Source organism: Haliotis asinina, chromosome 3 (genome assembly GCF_037392515.1).
Source record: "Haliotis asinina isolate JCU_RB_2024 chromosome 3, JCU_Hal_asi_v2, whole genome shotgun sequence".
NCBI lineage: Eukaryota > Metazoa > Mollusca > Gastropoda > Lepetellida > Haliotidae > Haliotis > Haliotis asinina.
In genome coordinates this window covers 41,963,479-41,982,065 of record NC_090282.1, presented here as the reverse complement: position 1 = coordinate 41,982,065, position 18,587 = coordinate 41,963,479, and the positions used below count along the sequence as shown (strand labels likewise).

General features: G+C 39.8%; 1 protein-coding gene across 6 annotated transcripts in view; it reads left to right on the top strand.

Moving 5' to 3' along the window:
* The window catches only part of LOC137278038 (calmodulin-regulated spectrin-associated protein 1-like), a 60,759-nt gene that overhangs the window by 32,885 nt on the left and 9,287 nt on the right, over positions 1–18,587 (top strand). For 3 of the 6 annotated variants that reach the window (XM_067810084.1, XM_067810083.1, XM_067810082.1), the window contains exons 2-14: positions 5,425–5,520; positions 7,155–7,260; positions 7,672–7,781; positions 9,406–9,491; positions 10,581–10,725; positions 10,879–11,017; positions 11,459–11,662; positions 12,358–12,490; positions 13,089–13,180; positions 13,719–13,827; positions 14,156–16,997; positions 17,285–17,418; positions 17,816–18,021. In XM_067810084.1, the coding sequence (XP_067666185.1) occupies positions 5,425–5,520; positions 7,155–7,260; positions 7,672–7,781; positions 9,406–9,491; positions 10,581–10,725; positions 10,879–11,017; positions 11,459–11,662; positions 12,358–12,490; positions 13,089–13,180; positions 13,719–13,827; positions 14,156–16,997; positions 17,285–17,418; positions 17,816–18,021 (4,402 nt within the window). Of the gene's footprint in view, positions 1–2; positions 2,770–5,424; positions 5,521–7,154; positions 7,261–7,671; positions 7,782–9,405; positions 9,492–10,580; positions 10,726–10,878; positions 11,018–11,458; positions 11,663–12,357; positions 12,491–13,088; positions 13,181–13,718; positions 13,828–14,155; positions 16,998–17,284; positions 17,419–17,815; positions 18,091–18,587 lie in introns of all 6 variants that reach the window. The other 3 variants (XM_067810081.1, XM_067810080.1, XM_067810079.1) reach the window with 2 other exon arrangements.

Genomic DNA, 18,587 nt, shown 5'->3' with positions numbered 1-18,587 from the left:
AGGGATCAGTCAGAAGGCAAAATTGAATCAGACAAGCATTCCAAAGGAAACAATGATTCAGAAAACTTTAAGCATGTAGAAAAGTCCAAGCTGGAAGATGAGAAACATTCTGGTTTTGAGATGCCAGCTGACAAGAAACAACCAACTGACACCAAGAAACATTCAGCAGCAAAGACTCCATCTGACAAGAAGCAAATAATTACCAACGCTTCACCTCACACGAGGCAACATATTGCCAAGGCAATGTCCGACAAGAAACATCATGCTAACCAGTCTGCACCTGACAAGAAAAAAAGAGTTGTTAAGACTTCATCAGACGATAAACATTGTGTTGACAAAACTGCATCAAACAAGAAATATCCAGTTGATAATTCTGCCTCAGAGAAGAAACATCCTGTTAACACTGCTGACTCAGACAAGAAACACCCAGACATTAAAAGTGACTCAGACAAGACTCAGCATGTTACCAAGACTGCCTTGGATAAGAAACATCCAGTTGACAAGTCTGAATATGACATTGATCCTTCAGTAGACAAGAGGAAAAGGCAGCATGACATTAAGCAACCTAAAGGTATGACTAGTGGTGATAAGAAGCAGCAAGTAGCTGAAACACAGTCAAGACGTGATCAGATTCAGCAGTTAAACATGGAACAATCCACTGACAATAACCATTCACAGGGCAAGCAACCATTTTGCACAATCTGGTTGAATAATAAACAGAGTGGGAGAAAAGGTCAGACCCAAAGAACTAAATCAATTGATAATTGTTCTGAAAGGTACTTAAGTGGGAGCAGTAGACCCAAAACTAAAAGACAAATTGTTGGGTACATGCAAAGAAAAGATGTTACACTTGGTTCAGATTATCCACAAAACTATGAATTCAACAGAAGACAGAGACTTGGATTTAAGAACACAAGGAAAACAATTCTGAAACATTTCGGAGATGATTATTCAGAAGTTGGAGCTAGGAATTGTGATAGAACTGGAAATATGTTCAAGGGAAAGAACACTGTTCACAAGCGGGTTAGGTTTCATGATTTGCATCAGGTGAAAGAAGATGATGAAGACAATGAAGATGAGAATATTGATATAAATCCAAAGGTAGTGGATGTGATACCTAAGTCTCATATGAATGACATCAAGACTTCAACTAGTCAGTGGACATGTTGTGACAGAGATGGTCAACCTGCTACCATGGGTGTAGAAGGTGGTCTTCCTCTCCTGACAAGAATGAGATTTGTCACCAATAGGAATAGACTCTCGCGACAGAAACAGGTAAATACTGATGAAGACACTAGGATTAGTGGATGGCAAGATGGTGAAACAGTTCTTTCTGGTGACACACTTGGAAGAGACCTGTCTTTTGATGCCATGGCCCTGGGAGGGGTGCAGTTTGTCACTCCCTTAACAAAGAGGACACATCAAAGACAAAATGTGCTGAAAAGGGACATTCGATTCGGGAGGAGGAAAGATAGTAAAGATACTTACAACAGTGCTGCCACAGGTGAAAGTGACTGTCCAGTAATGGGTGGGTTGCACTTCGTCTCTTCTGTTGACAAAATGACAAAACAGAGATGGTTGAATGAGGACAAGGATGCCATCTTCCATGTGGACACACAAGTAGATGCTGTTCCCACTGCACCTAACGTTAAAGAAAGTGGGTATGTATTTGCTAGAGGAAACTTTGTCACTTCCATGAATAAATTGACAGGTCAGAAACAGATGAGGGATAAACACTTGTACCTTCAAGGGGACAGGGATGAAGGACCTTTCAACAATGAGGCTACCATGGTAGATAAAGGTGGTCATTCAGCGTTTGGTGGCCTGCACTTTGTCCCTAGTGTTAATAAGATGTCACAAGAAAAATGTAAGTCACAGCACAAGGACACCAGTTTTAATGGGAAAAGACGGGTACAATCTACTCACAAAGAATATGTCATTGCTGATGAAGGTGGTTCTTCTCTGTTGGAAGATTTGCATCATGTCACTTCTATGTTTGAAATGGCATGGCAGAAACACACAGATGAAACTGAAGCCAATGACTTCAGTGCAACTAACCAGAAAGATGTTATAACAACTGAAGATGACAATCATAATGTTTCTTCAGGACTGTGCTTACCCCAACATTTTGATAACATAGCTGGACATGACACAAAGTCCAGTTCTGAGGGGACTGAGGATGGAGTTCTTAACACAGGTGTTGGACCTGAAAATGCTGACCTCCTTACTGAAGGACTGGATTTTTTCACCTCTGATAATACAGCAACCCATCACACACAAAAATGTGACCTGTATCAAAGAGATGATAAGACAGAACACAAATTCTTGACTTCAGGTAATGAAGATGGACATCTTGATCTAGAAGGATTTCGCTTTGACTCTGACAGTGACAGTGTATCTAGTCAAGCCACAGAAACAAGTTTCCTGAACATCTCAGAAACAGGTGATAATGGTGATGAGCTGATGGATGGGGGGGACATGTTGCTGAGGTTTGTGGTGGATGACAGTGTGATCACTCCACAAAGGTACCAGCGAGAAGGGATCAGCTGCTCCTTTGACTCTGTGGACATTAACATGTTTTCAGCCAATGAAGCTTATGATGATAACGAGTCTGTCTACGTAGACTCCTTGTGTGACCAGACAGATCCATGTACCAGACAGTGCTATACAGAGGAGTTCAAAGACTCACTAGATATGAGTGACTACAGTTACAGTGACACTGGTGGCAGGCATGAGCAGGAAGGTGTTAAAGATGTTACTGTTTCAGAGGTAGGGTTACATTGGGCTTTGTTTTCATAAAGTATGGCATAGATTTATCATATTCAAACAGTAACTGCTTTTTAACCAAAGCAAAACAAAGTTAAACTCTTTTGGAAAGTTATTTGCTGACAAAGACTTCATTGAAACTTTCATTTCTGCAGTGTCGACCATTCTAATTCAAATGGGTTTGTTAAGAGGTACAAATTTGAAATGGATGGCTCTAGACAAATTAAATATGACAAATACAAACCTCGAACTTGACCATATTAATGGGTCTGTTACTCAAAATGTCCACAAGCATGATGGGTTTTTTTCCTGGCTTTAAAACAACTTTATCTCCATTTCATGATTTTTATATATTTCAGCAGCTAACAATAATTTCATATTTATAATTTAATAATATAGAAACTTCTTGAAATATAATATTTCTTTTCAATTTTTCATTTCTTAAGAATAGCCTAAACTTGTATTTCATGCTTGGGTCAATCCTCAAAAGGAATGAAAGCATTAGTCAGTTGGATGCTTCATGATGCATCATTTTTCATAGGCTCCTGGTTAGCAATACATGCCACACATAGATACATAACAATCTATTGAACTCGGTCTCACCCGACCACACCCTAAATATGACTGATGAGATGAGTGCTGTGTTAGAGACAATTGTGTCAAGACACATGGGAGGACTAAGGTTTTCCCTGTTTACACACCCACATAGTGATGTGGAAATGCCAGTCTATTTGTGGAACAGTGATAAACCTACCGTTACATAGCAAGGAATTAATATGAACAAGTCACTTCCAAATATTGTGAGAAGGAAATTTGGTGCCAATTGCCACAATGGGTTTGTTGATATTTAGATATGGTTTCAATTCTGGATTAATTAGAAACAGTACAAAACTGGTGTATGACCTATGTTTGGAACTAATGAATGAGAAAGCCTTTCATACCCAGTGTGCAAATTGCAAACTCAAGGAAATTCAATTCCTATGGCCCTTAAATACAAAATTATTGAAAATTAGGTACCAAAATCATTGAGGACTACAGTACCCTTTTCTTTGTAAAAGTACTAGACCAGACCACAAAATGTCAAGAATGATGTCTGTTCTCCAGGGTTTTTTTCAAGTGTCCTAACATTCCAAACTTAATATGATTGTGTGTGAATATGTAGAAAACATCTGTTGTGAATGGTTCCAAGTATTTGCCATCAACCTGTGCACTGATGTCTCAAAACAGTGATCAATATGTGTTGCATGTTAACAGTTGATGTGATGTCATCTTGTCTGACCTGCACCTACTGCACGTTTATTGACTTCATTGGGCTGTCACTGTGACATACTCCGCGATCACTTCAAGGGATCCTAATGTGTTGCCTTTATTCATATCTTGCATCTAGCACTGAGCTCCTTTCATTTAGTGATGAACCAACTGTTATGATATGGGTCTAGGGTCCAAGTGATCGTACCAGTGAAATCCCTTATCTAACTGACGTGCTGATCTGCTTGGGGGAATTAACTCAGCAAAGAGTACTAAGTCACAAGAAGCTAATTGCAACTTTATTAACAAAAAATAGAATTACAAGGGTGGCGACGGAGAGTCGGTACAACCCTCTGGACTATGAGGTCTAGAGCTGACCTGTGTTGGGAGTCTAAACCCTACTGATGGACAAATGGAGGTGGAGACTATTTATCTAAAATTGAAACAATACAAAGATTATGATTTGCTGACTGATACAAAAATGGGCGTAACCTACAATAGCCAATGAAATACAGAATAAACAAAATGGGGTTTGTCCTACCTAAACAACTTCAATGACCAAACAGGGGGAGTACTTTTATCAATAGAATATCTGTGAGATAAGTGTTACTACTTTTGACAGGAGTCTGTGTCTAAGCTATTACTGATACATGATGAAACTAATATTCTGTATTTATATTTTCCTAATATTTGAATGTTAATGTATTGCTTGTACTGGTTACAGTTAGTAATGAATTTTGGTATGAATTATCATTTCATGATAGTTGTAATGATAAACGCTTTATTGGTGATCTGACATACTGATCTTGGTGAATTTGTATTTCCTTGGAAAATCAATTTTACATGGTGAATAGAAGCATGACTGTTAGTATGTCAGGGTGTAGCAATATGATGAATGAATCATACCGCATGGTGATGTTTTTGTGACTGCCATTCCAACATGTTGAGATGCACAGGATAGCTAATTTGCATCTTCAGTATCTATACATCTAATATTTTTTGAGACTCATGGGCAAAGACTATACACCATTGATTCTAACACCGAAATACACAGCAATAATTAGTGATGTCATGATTCCTGAATGACCTACTGCATACCTAAATGTATTGATTCATATTATATTCCTGTATTGTTTCAAATATGAAACTGCGATATGATCACATGCATCCACCCTGTAAGTAAGTATGACCACCCAATTATCTTTATCTCCCGTTACGACAAGGATAGGTTGTTGAAGATCACTTCTAAAACAGATCTACGCAGATTTCACATGCGTTTGTCAATCTTATGTGTATATATGAATAGGATGAAAGAACTATGTACCCCTGTATTAAGTACAGCTTTACATGAAATTATGTTTAAAGCGGAAACTGTTTCTTGTGTATTTATTCATTTATATTTGTTTGCAGGCCAAGCTGAGAGCTTCGCTGTCATGGATTTTACATAAGGCATATCGGGATTCCATACCAGCTGAATTCAAGGATCCATTTTACGAAACAGATCAGGTATGACTTTTTAAACTTGTTATAGTTTTAAATGTACAAATCAGTGTACAAGTAAAACACAGACAATGAAAAAAACTTTCACAGGTTCGATATTGTTGTACATGCTTTGATCAGTTGTTTTCATTTTCCACCTTCATCAGCAGCATTCATGAGCCAAGCAATCTGAGGACCTGCAATTTGTGGTGTTCAGTTGCATGGCATTGCCAGGATCTGTTAATTCACATTGAACCTGACAATGATTGATCACCTGAACTCTACTCAGGCTTAATGATTTGACCAAAGTGGAGATTATTCTCAACCCTCATGACTTAGGTCTTTCTCTCACCTTATGCCAAGACACCATAAAAACAGTTTTGAAGTTGTCCAAAACAGTCTTGAACCTAATTTTATCATGTATTCTGGTTTTATGATTGCAATCCAGTGAGTGGATAAGTGGTGTAAAATCGTAAATAATATTGCTTTCAAGGTCTCTTTATAAAAGGCTTGATGTCTTAACCATTAATAAAACTTGAGACAGTTTGTGGTGACAACCCTTTCGGAATATGCTAAACATATCGTTGTTGATGTTATTGAATTATGGTATCTGCAGCCTGACTGACTAGCTTATATTTTGAGTCATCATGTTTCACCTATCCATAGACACTTTATGTCAGCTGAGTTTTTTGTGATTCAATTGATTTCTTGCATCATACAGCTGCAGAGAAGTTTGTTGATGTGATTACATTAAACCCAATTTCTTCAAGTCAGCTTGAGACCCTTATTCATTACACATACACACATTTTAATGAAAGGCAGATGTTATTATGTGATCAGTTGATTAAGTTTCTCCAGACAATTTGAATACATTTATTATTTGCTTTATTTTTGTATGGATGTATCAGTAAATGTTGTATCTATGACTTCAAAGTTTAAAAAAAATATTGTTGAGTCCATCCAAAGTATACATTCAAAGATAAAAAAGTTTCTTCAGTTAATGAAAAACAGTGAATGACCTTTTTATGATTTGGCTGCACCTCAGTCGCATGCTCTCATCTGATCATCTCAGGTTTGTGTGGCACTGTTTGTATGGTGTTTATTGCCACACTCAGCAGTGTTCCAGCTATGAGAGAGCAGCTTGTGAATATTAGCTTGAGTTATTGATTGGTAACAAAACATGCAGTCAAGGTACAATACCACACAATTAACTTGATCTCCATGTTGGACCACTTAAACCATTTAGTCTCCTTGTCCGTCCAGCAGCAGATGCATCAAACCAATACTCACCTATATTGCCCATGGACCTACTGTGTAAAATAATGATAGAATGCTGAGAACAGCAAGCAAGAATATGCTGTCATCTAATGACTGTTACTTTCTTGTTACAACACAGGATTAGTTGGTGAAAATACACATCTGGCTGACTCCTTCCCATATGCAGGATTAGACAGCGCTAATTATTGTAAAGATACATATTCAGGCGACTGATTTCATACAGAGATTTGTATTGGACAGTTGCTGGATTGCAAAGCTTTTAAATAATGATAGATATACAACCCATGGACGGGACCGACGTTTTAGGCAAATGTTGACAACTTGCCGGATTGGACAGCTGCGGGTTTTGAAAGCTTCCACTCTATTTATGTTATGATTTTCAGGGAACATGGCAGATCAAACCTCACCTTGTTCGCCTCCTGACATCCAGCGAGATTTACTGTCAAGCTTGCACCAATATGTTTCCAAACACATCATCACAGTGGCAAGGTTAGAGAAACTCATTAATTTCTCTCCAAGATTCAGTGTTGTCAGTTAACTCTTATGATCTGATTATCCTTCTTCAGGGTTTGAAAATGAGATTATCCTTGAGATTGCGCCTTTTGTATTTGAATCTAGTGGTCCTCCCTGTCTTCAACTTTTGGCAATAGGAATATAACAAGGACCGCTTGATATTCATGCTTAGTGTCATTGTTCTAGTTGTTTGTCGGCAGCATGTCAACCTATGATAGAATGTTTTGCCATCATATTAAGTGTGTCCTCCATCCTTATATCAGTAATGAAAATGTCCACTCATGCTAAATCTATCCCTATTGGCATGTAATGTCTTAATGAAGTATGACCAACATTAAAGTACAGATTATAGCCAGATTGTGTAATCTAACTGTGAATGTTGTGTAGGTCACTGGAGTATCATCCAGGTGTTGTCTCGGAAAGGCATCTACGTGACCGGCTCAGATGACACCACTGTCACGGAAACTGTCCTCATTCAGACAGCCCCATTCAATATGGTAAGTAGTTTTATAGACACACTCTGTGTCAGGTTGCGCATTTGGATGAATTTTACGTAAGCCTTGTTTGTTACAAGAGTCATCTAGAATTAATTTGATGATCAAGTGTGTCTTAATGGAATATTGATCATGACATCAACCACTTGTTTCTCTGGCCTTCACACATTTACTAATGACCCATATGTAGCCAGATTATTGTTGTGTGTGATGTATTACAACAAACATCAGTCATCCTCTTTCTAATTTTGTATTGTAAATACTATTGTTACGGTTAAGAATGTAAGAAATCCCCTGTGAAAGAGCAAAACAGAACAAAGTCGTAAACGTTCAAAGTCTGTATTATTATGCAACGAGAGCAAGGTATACAAAGTCACAAGTCAATAGTCACAATGCTGATTACAAATTCAATACAAATGAGACAAAATGTAGGGCAATGGGTCACAAGATATAATATAGCAAACTCACCAAAGTGTCAGTACGAGAGATAATCAACTATGCAGAATGTAAACACAGCAATCGGTCTGACAGCAGATAATGTAGATTCAGGCGTTGACAGGTTTTGATGATCAAGCATTGGCAGTGATGTATATCCTCCAGTTATGTGAATGTGTGTCCCCTGCAACACTTCAACCTAGCTTTTTAAATATATACTCAGTCATTTCCTGAAAGTTCGGGCACATACGACATTCGTCAACACTGTAGAATGCCCTCGAATAAGTCTCCCAGAAGTAAACACATAGAAAGTTAAGAGCAGATAAATTCTGCCAGAATCCTAAAAGTGTTGACCATTTATTAAACGAAATGTGACCCATCATAAATATTATTCAGAACATTAGATGTTGTGACCCAATAATAATTGTTAATTAATAACAAAAATATACAGAAAATACACACTCGTAACACTATATATGAATTACAGAAGGAGGTTCTCACCCAGTTATAGCAATGTCAATTCAAGAAGGTTAAATTATTACTCCCCTCCTTAAGATATGTTTCACTTAAGAGATAAACATCATGTGTTGGCCAATTTCCGGGTGTTATTGAGTATTTGAAGCACGGGAATGCATTTGGAACAAACGGCGTCAGGCGGAGATTTCAAATGAAGTATTTCTCTGCTTCAGATACCCAATAACACATGATGTTTATCGACATTGTAAACAAAAAAGGAAACCAAAGGGTTTTACTGACTGCACTCCTTTACTTCGAGTACGGGTACAGCAGTGAAGTGTCATCAGCTGGCCGTTTCAGCTGGTTCTTATTGTAGCATCTGGAGTTGCTCATTTGTGGCGTCATTCTAACTTTACGTCACAATATGATTTGAATGACGTCACCACAGTTGATGACACAACAAAACAATTGTTTGTGATGTTTCTACGTGTCAATAGTGAATATACAGTGAATAGTCTTTCAGTTTCCAGGAATCTAATACCATTTGATCATGTTTTTCAACCAATCAGATTACAGAACACAGGAACTTTTTGTTTACAGTGATGTTTACTCTTAGTTAATGTCATTACAAAATATCTTTCTAAAGTATTTCAAAATCGCTGTGGCATTCCTGTTGAAGGGTATTATTGATTGAAGTTGTGTATTCCATGAAACTAACATTAAGTTGTTTCTTCAGGATGCCCATGTGTCACTGATGACATCACTGATGGTGGCATACGCATGTGAACAGGTCACAGTGGAAAGGGTTGTGCAGGCAGTAAGGTATATAACTCAGCTACAAAATGAACTTTTCTACTTACACTATCTAAATAAAGGCTGTCTGAACCATGTCCTGCTTATATGCTTGTCCAAATATGATTTCAGAACGTTTAGTGGGCAAGGGTGTAGGTTGGTACTGTAATGGGTCAAAGATGTGTAATAATACCTGTACTTTCTCCAATTTTGATCCCCCCAGCATGTAATGCTTGGGGATATAGTCGATGGTTAGTCTGTGCATCCATCCGTCCGTAATCATTTTGTTTCCGGAGCATAACTCAGAAACCGTTCAATATTTTTAGACCAAACTTGATAGATATAGTAATCTCAGCCTATAGGTGTGCCTTTTGCTATTTACAGATTTTTGGCATTTATATTTTTTTTGTTTTTCCATGGAACATTTTGGTGTTAGTCTTATAGTGGGGTGAGCTTCGTTTCCGGTGCAGAACTCAAAAACCATTCAATATTTTTCTGCAAAACTTGGTAGATATATCAATCAGAAGCTAAAGTGGTGCCTTTTGCTATGTACAGGTTTTTGTGATTTATTATTTTCTCTGTTTCCGTGGAAACGTTTTGGACATAGTCTTAAATGTGAGAGGTGTGTTTCGTTCTCCGGAGCAGAACTCAAAAAACGTTCAATATTTTTCTGCAAAAGTTGGTAGATATATCAGTCAGAACCTATAGTAGTGCCTTTTGGTTTTTAAAGGTTTTTGTGATGTATTATTTTCTTGATTTCCATGGAAACGTTTCAGACTTAGTCTCAAAATGGAGGTATGGGCTTTGTTCCCAAAACACAACTCGAAAACCATTTCATATCTTTCAACAGATCTTGGCAGATATATGAGACAGATCTTGAAATTGTGACTTTGCTGATTACAGATATATGGCATTTATAAATTTCATGAATTCCATGGAAACAATTTAAACTTAGTCAAAAAAAACAATGAGTAACTGTCAATGATATGTCCTTTCAAACATGTGGGGCCCGGGGGATATGTCATCTTCTGATGACTCTTGTTCTTTAAGTCAAGGACATTCAGTCTAACTCTGTGTGTGGAGATCATGTAGATAATTCAGTGACCGTTCTCTTTCAAGACGCCTTACAACATTCAATGCTTCAAGTGAGCTACCATCAGGGCCTGAGGATACCGTGATGTTCTGGATCAACAAAGTGTGCTCTGTGGCCCAGAGCAGAGACCCCAAGTCTCAGCATGTGCTGCAAGGGGAGACCAATCAGAGAGTAAGTCTCCCCATCTCCCCATCTGTTGGTCCCTTTAACATGGTCACGATTAATGGTAAATAGTGGCAGGCTTGTGATCTGTAGTAGCAGTTCTGTTGACCCCTTTGTCTAAAGTTTCAGAACTCTGAAATTACAATCTGTACATACTTGCAGGTGCGTATTGTAAGTCGAACACCAGTGGGAGAGCCAACACAAGCTCCTGTGATACATAATCTAATGGCCGACCTCAGCGATGGCTGTTCTCTTGCTGTACTGCTCAGCTTCTACTGCCCAAACCAACTCAGCTACAGTGGTAGGTTCACATCCTTCTAAAAAATCCTTGAACCTTGTGCCAGTATTCAATGCTGGTACAAGTACCATGCATGTATGTGAAAAGTAAACTTGTCATGTTTCCATCTCACTCAAATATATCACTGTGGTTAGAAGTACCCTCTATGGTCTTGTGTTCCATGCCTGAGACACCACAGTATACAGTGTTCCTAGGATATTCGTGTTTGTCAGCATCATAATCAAGACCGTAATCACTATGGGTTTTCCTCCCTAATCTGGCTTACGTGTTATGATATTACTGGAATAGTGTTGACAGGCATTAAACTCGTCTGTCCCTTACTCTCTCACTCAGTCACTACAATACATGACTTGACTCATTCACATCAACCACTGGTTCGTGCACGAGGGACTCTGGACTGGTTAGAAGATGCTGTTTTCACTAATTCAGATTTTGTCTGTTCAGATATTTGCCTGAAGGAGAACCTGGGTATTGCGGACTCGCTGTACAACCTACGACTGGTGAAGACATTCTGTGAGCACAACATGCCAGCTGGCTGCTTCCCTTTCACCTATGAAGACCTCTTGTATACACCCCACACACTCCGTGAAAACATCCTAGCGTTTCTGGGAGAACTCTTCTACTGGTTTGAGATACAAAAGTTTGATGGTATGATGAAATTCGTAATCTTTCACGCTTACGTTACCCAAGGAAATGCCTAATTTAGTCCTTACGCAAATACCTTAGCTATCCAAGTAAAAAATTTAAGTAATGTAACACAATATCTACCAGTGTATGAAATCAGCCCCAAACTCCACCAAACATCAGGACTGGTAACTTCAAACTGTTACAAGCCCAAAATGGAGTTAACCAGTCCATACACCAAGATATGGTGAATTATTTCTGAAACCAGTCAGGGAGACTGGCCAGCTGTAATTTAGACTCTCAGAAATCTCGGGCAGACAGACAGGCCTTATTTCATACACTGTATCTACCCTTGCACTGATTTAGTGTCCAATGTATTTCTCAGAATTATTCTTTTAAGAATTCTTCCTTGAGCAATTCCATGGCACAAAAGGTCCACAGTGTCCCTGCATACTGTCAATAGCCCATTAAAATGTGATCATGTGTGGTGTTAAAATTCAGGAGTTAACATCACCTTAGTGCTTTGTATGGGAGGAATCATTGATCTTGATGCCAAGAACTTCTTTTCAGGCCAAAACATGATTGAATACATTGTGCCATGCAGATGGAACATTGTTGGCATTCAGTCACTTTGAGGACCTGTGGTAGGTTGTTCAGACTAAACGTATAAAAACAGGTGTGTGACAGTTGACTGAAGTGGTTGTCTCCTCTTTGTCCAGGATCCCGGCCTAGCACTGGTCAGGCTCTGTCAGGTGTACCACAAGTCAGCAATGCCACCAAGCGCAGCTTCCATCAGGCAGAGGATACAAGATTTACCAGTAACCCCGAGCTCAACAAAGCCACAAGTCCCTCGTGAGTCACCACGCTGTTAAGTTTGGAGACAAATTGCCTTAGACAGTTTGAACTGGGACAAAGGAATCCTTGATGTTCTAGAAGTTAGGGGTTTGTTGGAGAATTTGGAAAAGTATAATTTATTGTGGTTTTGAGAGGGCTGGATTGAGATCAAAACAGCAAGCTGTGAGTTATTATGGATTTGCCCTTCCTGCTGAATTAATAGTATAAAGCCCAGGCCTTCAATCTCGATTGCTTTAATTGCTTCATTGGGAAGGGGAAATTTAAGATGCAATTTATTGATTGTAATACATTAAATGAATATTGCAGTCTGGTAAAAAGAGCAATTCAATAAAGGTCAAATTTTTGGTGTCAAGTTCCTGCGGATGCACTTAGCACAAAGCTGTCTCAGCACAGAGGTCAAATGTCAGAATAAATCATTATATACTCCACAGGGACATCACATTAGCTCATAAACTTTGTGGGAGAATTAGTTAACCAGTGAGGGGTAAAATATTGTTTCTGCTCCCATTATGCAGTGGCACCTGAACAAAAGTGAATAACCAGGTGATAAATGTTTGATTGAAGACACAACTCTTGTCTTTTCCACTGTTTCCAGATCGGGTTTTCCACCAAGACAGGGACCATTGTTACACAAGCGCCATCAAGGCAAGACTGGTGTCAATGAAGAAGAACCTGTTCGATACTTGGGTTTGTTTAGTTGTTCAATTGAGAAGCCCATTTCTGGTTTTCCCCTTTTGTGATATTGCTTGAATATTGCTGAAAACAGCATAAAACTAAACTCTGTCAGTCACTCCATTGAGAATATAAATAGGTAGGGATTGAGAATGGTAACTAGCTAAGACCAAATTATTTTCTTGCTGTACTGAGGTAGCCTACTCCTTGAAGAGTTCACTCATCATGCCGAAGACCTGAGTTCAATTCCCCACATGGGTACAGTGTGTGAAGTCCATGTCTGGTGTCCCCCACTGTGATAGTGCTGGAATATTACCAAAAGCGGTGTAAAACCATACTTACTAACTCTTGTTTTACTGAACTTTCATAATGCAATAGAACACCAACTTTGTAAATGTCTGCTAATTAATGGTGATGTGATTTGTTCATAGTAAAAGACAAATTTAGCAAACTAAACATTGTTCAAAGTCAGAGCATTTCCATTTTCATCTTATGTTTTCCGATTCTCAGGTATGTCTAGCTTTGTACATATTTTATTGTTACTGTCATTCAGAACCACCAAAACACCCCCGGAGAGCCCACTCTTTGAGCTCCCCTCAGGAAAGGGATACCATCCGTCAGTCCGTGATAGCCTGGGAAGAACAAGAGTCCACGCCACACAGGTGGGCTTGTCATGTGACACATTGAACTTAAGAAACTACCATTATTCGTGTCAACTTCATGATAAATTTAACTTATGTCAAGATTTTTTCATTGACTTCAGTTTTTTCAGTGTTTGTTTTGGGTGTCCAAAGCCTTAATGTATTGAGATTGTAATTTTAAACAACTTTCAGTTCATTTTGTTTTCAGTTATCTTGCAAAGATGTATCCTATACCCTTTGCAGTTTCACATTATTTTGTTATTTTCTTGTTAATTCCATTTTGTAGCTTACCAGCATTGTCACAGTGTTGTTGGTTTAGTGTTGTAAAATCCTGATGTTTGGTTGGCAGGCCACAAAGTGGGAAGATATCAGTAAACCAGAGTCAAGACAGCGGTGCACTCCTGGCAAATGTGAGCATTGACTCAGAACTCAATGAAAGCTTTACTGGTGACCAGCTTGGTAGCTTGAACTTTGACGAGGACAAAAGTCAGTCGCCCCAGCCAACGTTTAGTGAGCGACAGTCTGTGCCATCAAACCTGCATGATCCAAGTCACCCTGATTACATGGAGATAGAGAGTGTAAACTCACGTCAGTCAAATATGAACAGTTCTCGGAGTGAAAAACTGGAACCATTAATGCCAGCTATTATTCGTCCAGCAAAGGAAAAACATTCAAACCACACCAAAGCCCAGGAAAGAGGTGATCCTTGTCAAAGAAAGAAAACATCACCAACAAAGCCAAGAAAGTCACGTAGTTCACCTGTCAGCAGTTCAGTTACACCCAGTCAAGGGGACATAACTGTTGAAGCTATTGTCACTCTGCCAGGAGACAGCAGTCAAGTGACGAGTAGTGATGAAACTGTTGTGACTCCTCTCCCAGATGCACTGCTGACAGGTCGGGTTGGTGATGCTGACTGTGTCAGCCCTGACTCTGAACAGAAGGGTTACGAAGCATTCTATATAAATCCAGATATCTCTGTGGAGGTTTCGTTGCCTCCTGTGTCAAGTCAGTCTCCCAGGACTCTTAGTGGAGGTTCACACACAGACGAAAGTGAGGTGACTGCTAGTTACACAATCGACCAAGATCATACTTTAGAAACTGCTAGAGCAGCTGGGATTCCTGTAGTTCAGAGTGGAGATGGTGTTCACATTCGGAGGACAACATCTCGGGATGGTTCTGTGTCAAGCAGTAGGAGCTCAGGGGACTTCTCAGATCATGAATCACATAAGATACACCTTGATCATAAAGCTAGAGAGACAGCTGACTTGAAAAACTCTCTTTCATTTCCGTCACGGAATCGTCAGTCCCCAGACATAGATGTCCAAAAACCCAAACTTGTGATTACAGACCAACTGCCTAAGACATTGTCTCAAACATTGGTTAACAAAGAGAAAAGGCCTCTCACTACAAATTTTGCTGAAATAAAACGAATTAAAGAAGCTTATGGAAATATTGATAATTCTGGTTTGGTATACATGCAGAATGGCCAAGAACCAAAACCCAACGGAAATACAAATACGCTCAAATCAGCATTTTATAGAAAACAAAATGAACCCGGGGGAAAGAAAACAACTTTTGCAACACTGCCAAATGAAACCACATGGATTGCTCAGAGAGCATCTCAGGCCTCAGCAGCTCAAGCTCAGAACAATGGAGCTGAATCCCAGCCTGTGTCATCCGAACTGTCCCAGTTGAGGATGAAGTTGGATGAAAAGAGGAAGGAGATTGAGAGGAAGAAACAGAGGATGGAGATGCAACAAACCAAAATGAGACGGAGGTTGGGGAAGGATGCCTTCTACAGGGTAGTGTCTCGGCATATGGATGATGTGCCTGATGGCACAACAGCTCAAGGAGTTCCTGGTGATAGAACTGCATCTGAGATCGGGGAGAGGCTGGGACATCAAGTCCATGGGGCTCCTGATGCTCAAAGGCCAACATCTTTTGTAGATCCTTCCTCACATGCTGCTCAGAGATCAAGGCCATTTTCCCGAGAAGGAATCCAACAAACAATAGACAATGTTCGAAAGAAGTGGTTCAAGGAGGATGATTTAGTTGGTGGGGCAAGACCTCCAGATGATGAGAGTATGACTTTAAGTCAAGAGGAGAAACTAGGCCCACTTTCACATGTACAGTCTCAGCCAGTTCCTTCTCCACCATCACAGGTAATGACAGATAGTCAGCATAGCACTAGTAGTCAACACAGCACAGGCAGCCAACCTGAGTCATTTGAAGCTTACGATTCGTCTCTGGATAAGCTCAACAAGAGTTTATCAGATCTCCAGGGGGAAATAGCACGGCTGTCATTACAACAGGAACAAATAAAATTCCTTCAGTCTCCTCAGGGCTATGCCCAAGCGGACATGCAGATGCACCTACAAGGTGGACCCATGACAAATGTTTCCAACATCCCACCCCAGTCTTTTCCCAAACAGACTGGTTTCACCTTGCCTCCTCAGCAAGTCACACAGATGGGGCAGGGAGTTTCTCATCAGCCATATACAATGAACCAGTTTATGTCAGGAACTGGGAGTCAAGGGTTGCCTGCTCCTGCAACTACTCAGATGTATGGAGCCCAGTCAGTTTCACAGAAAAATGTGCCATACCAGCCTTCTCAGACACTTCCACATGCCAGTCCCATCATGGCTGCTACAAGCTACCAACCGGTTTCACAGCCCACCTCCACCCATCATACTCCTCAGCACTCAACAATGGGATCTCAACTTCCCACCTCTGCCCACCCTCCTTTTCCTACTTCTACTCCAATCCCACCATCAGCACTCTCAACAGAGCGAAGGATCCCCACCCCACCCGGTTATACTCTACCCCCTCACTCTCCTGATGCTCAGCCCATTGCTGACACTGCCTCAGAAGATAGCTCTTCCACCCAGGACACCACAGCCAATGGAAATGGATTCTTTGTTTCATTTGGGGATGAAACACCTAAGAGAGCAAAACCCAAACTTGGCAAAGACAGGATGAAGAAGGAGCAAAGATCTGAAACACCTGTTGGCAATCAAGCATCAGCATCTCCTGCAGCAGCAGCAGCACCTGCAGTATCGGCATCTCCTGCCTTGCCAGCTTCCACCTCCACGACCAGTGCACCATTACAGCCACTATCTAGTGCACATATGAACCATCACAGTGGAAATGCTGGCTTTGTGATTGAAGATCGGGAACTGACGCCAGATAAGGTAAGGTTAATTCTCTATTCAGAAGCTTAAATCAAGTCAAGTTTGCAATAAGATGATAAATTTTAAAGGAGGTTGTCATGTATGAAGTTTGAAAGAGGTGTAAGTCATGTAAATACATGAAACCATTATATAACAACTAATTATTTGCATGTTATTCAGACTAATATTTTAACACTACAAATGAAAGAAATGCAATTTGCTTTGAGTAATAGCTCTGAAAAAAGAAATGAAGGTTTCAGTATAATGGTAGTATGCTGGTAAGGTACATGTGTAATTGACTACCTCAGGTTCAGTACTCAGAAGAAGAAATGGCAAGGAAAAGAGAGCGAATACTGCAGATGCAAGTGAAGAGGAAGGAGGAGCAGGAGAGGAAGAGGCTGGAGAAGGAGGATGAAGCTGCCAAACAGCGGGAAGCACTGAGGTGAGTTATGTCAGCATAGTCAGTCAGCTTTGTGTGGACCAAATACAATCAAACGGCAGAAGGGTATGAAATACATATACCGTTTAGGCAGTGGTCAAAAGTAACACATTTTGTATTAAGGATTACAATCTCTCAGTAAAGTAGAGACTCCAGTCCCATCTGACTCAACACTCTGCATCGGGCACCTATCCCACTCAGCTACTGGGGCTTCCACAAAAATGGAAGTGACAACCAGTAGTCCAGACTACTGACTTTGTAGACCTGTGATAATTATAAATTGACACAGCAGGTTGGAAGTAGGGGTATGAGGTATATCTGAAGAACATGTACCACATAGGACTGTTGACAGATTTCACCTTGTGAGCTCATTCAGATACTTATTATAATATGTATGTAGATTAAAGCAAGAGGAGGCCGAGAGGAAGAAGGCAGAAGAAAAGGCAAGGAGGGAGCAAATCTACCAGCAGTATCTACATCGGAAACAACATCAGGAAGATGAGGAGAATGGTGTAGAAAGATCCCAAGAGAGACCCGCCAAGTCCAAACCACGACCCAAGTCCATGTTTGTGAAAGCCACCAACTCGCCCCCTCCAGAAGACGAAGGTTTGGTTTGCTCGCTGGACGATCTCTCTGCTCGAGCGTTTGTTATCCCTTCTTCAGGTGGTGCTGCCTGTAAGTGTGTGCACGCTGTTGCTTCTTTTGGGTTCTCTGTTCTTGTCTTGTACCTCTAGCAAACACATTGGATATTCCTGACTTATGAGAAACTTTGGTCTGATAAATACATTGATTCAGAATGGTGGAAAAACTTTCTTGTGTTTTGAAATGTTAAACCAGATTTTTACTATTCTTTATGACAAATTATTCTCTTCACAGTCACAGTATACTTCCTTCATTGTTAAATGTGTTTGCTATAATACATGGATTATTTTTTTCTATTTTTTCATTTTCGTAAATGAATCAAGTAATAGATCATTTTGTGAATTTTTCAATTAATTTAGAAACTTGGATTTTGTCAAAAATATACAAAAGATCACCACATTATTGCATTTGCAAGAAGACACAGTATCTTCCAAGATGTAACTGGCTCATTTTGAATAATGATACTTTTGTTTTTTATTTGAAATTCAGTGAATACTTACCCTGAAAATATATTGTTCAACTGACAATGA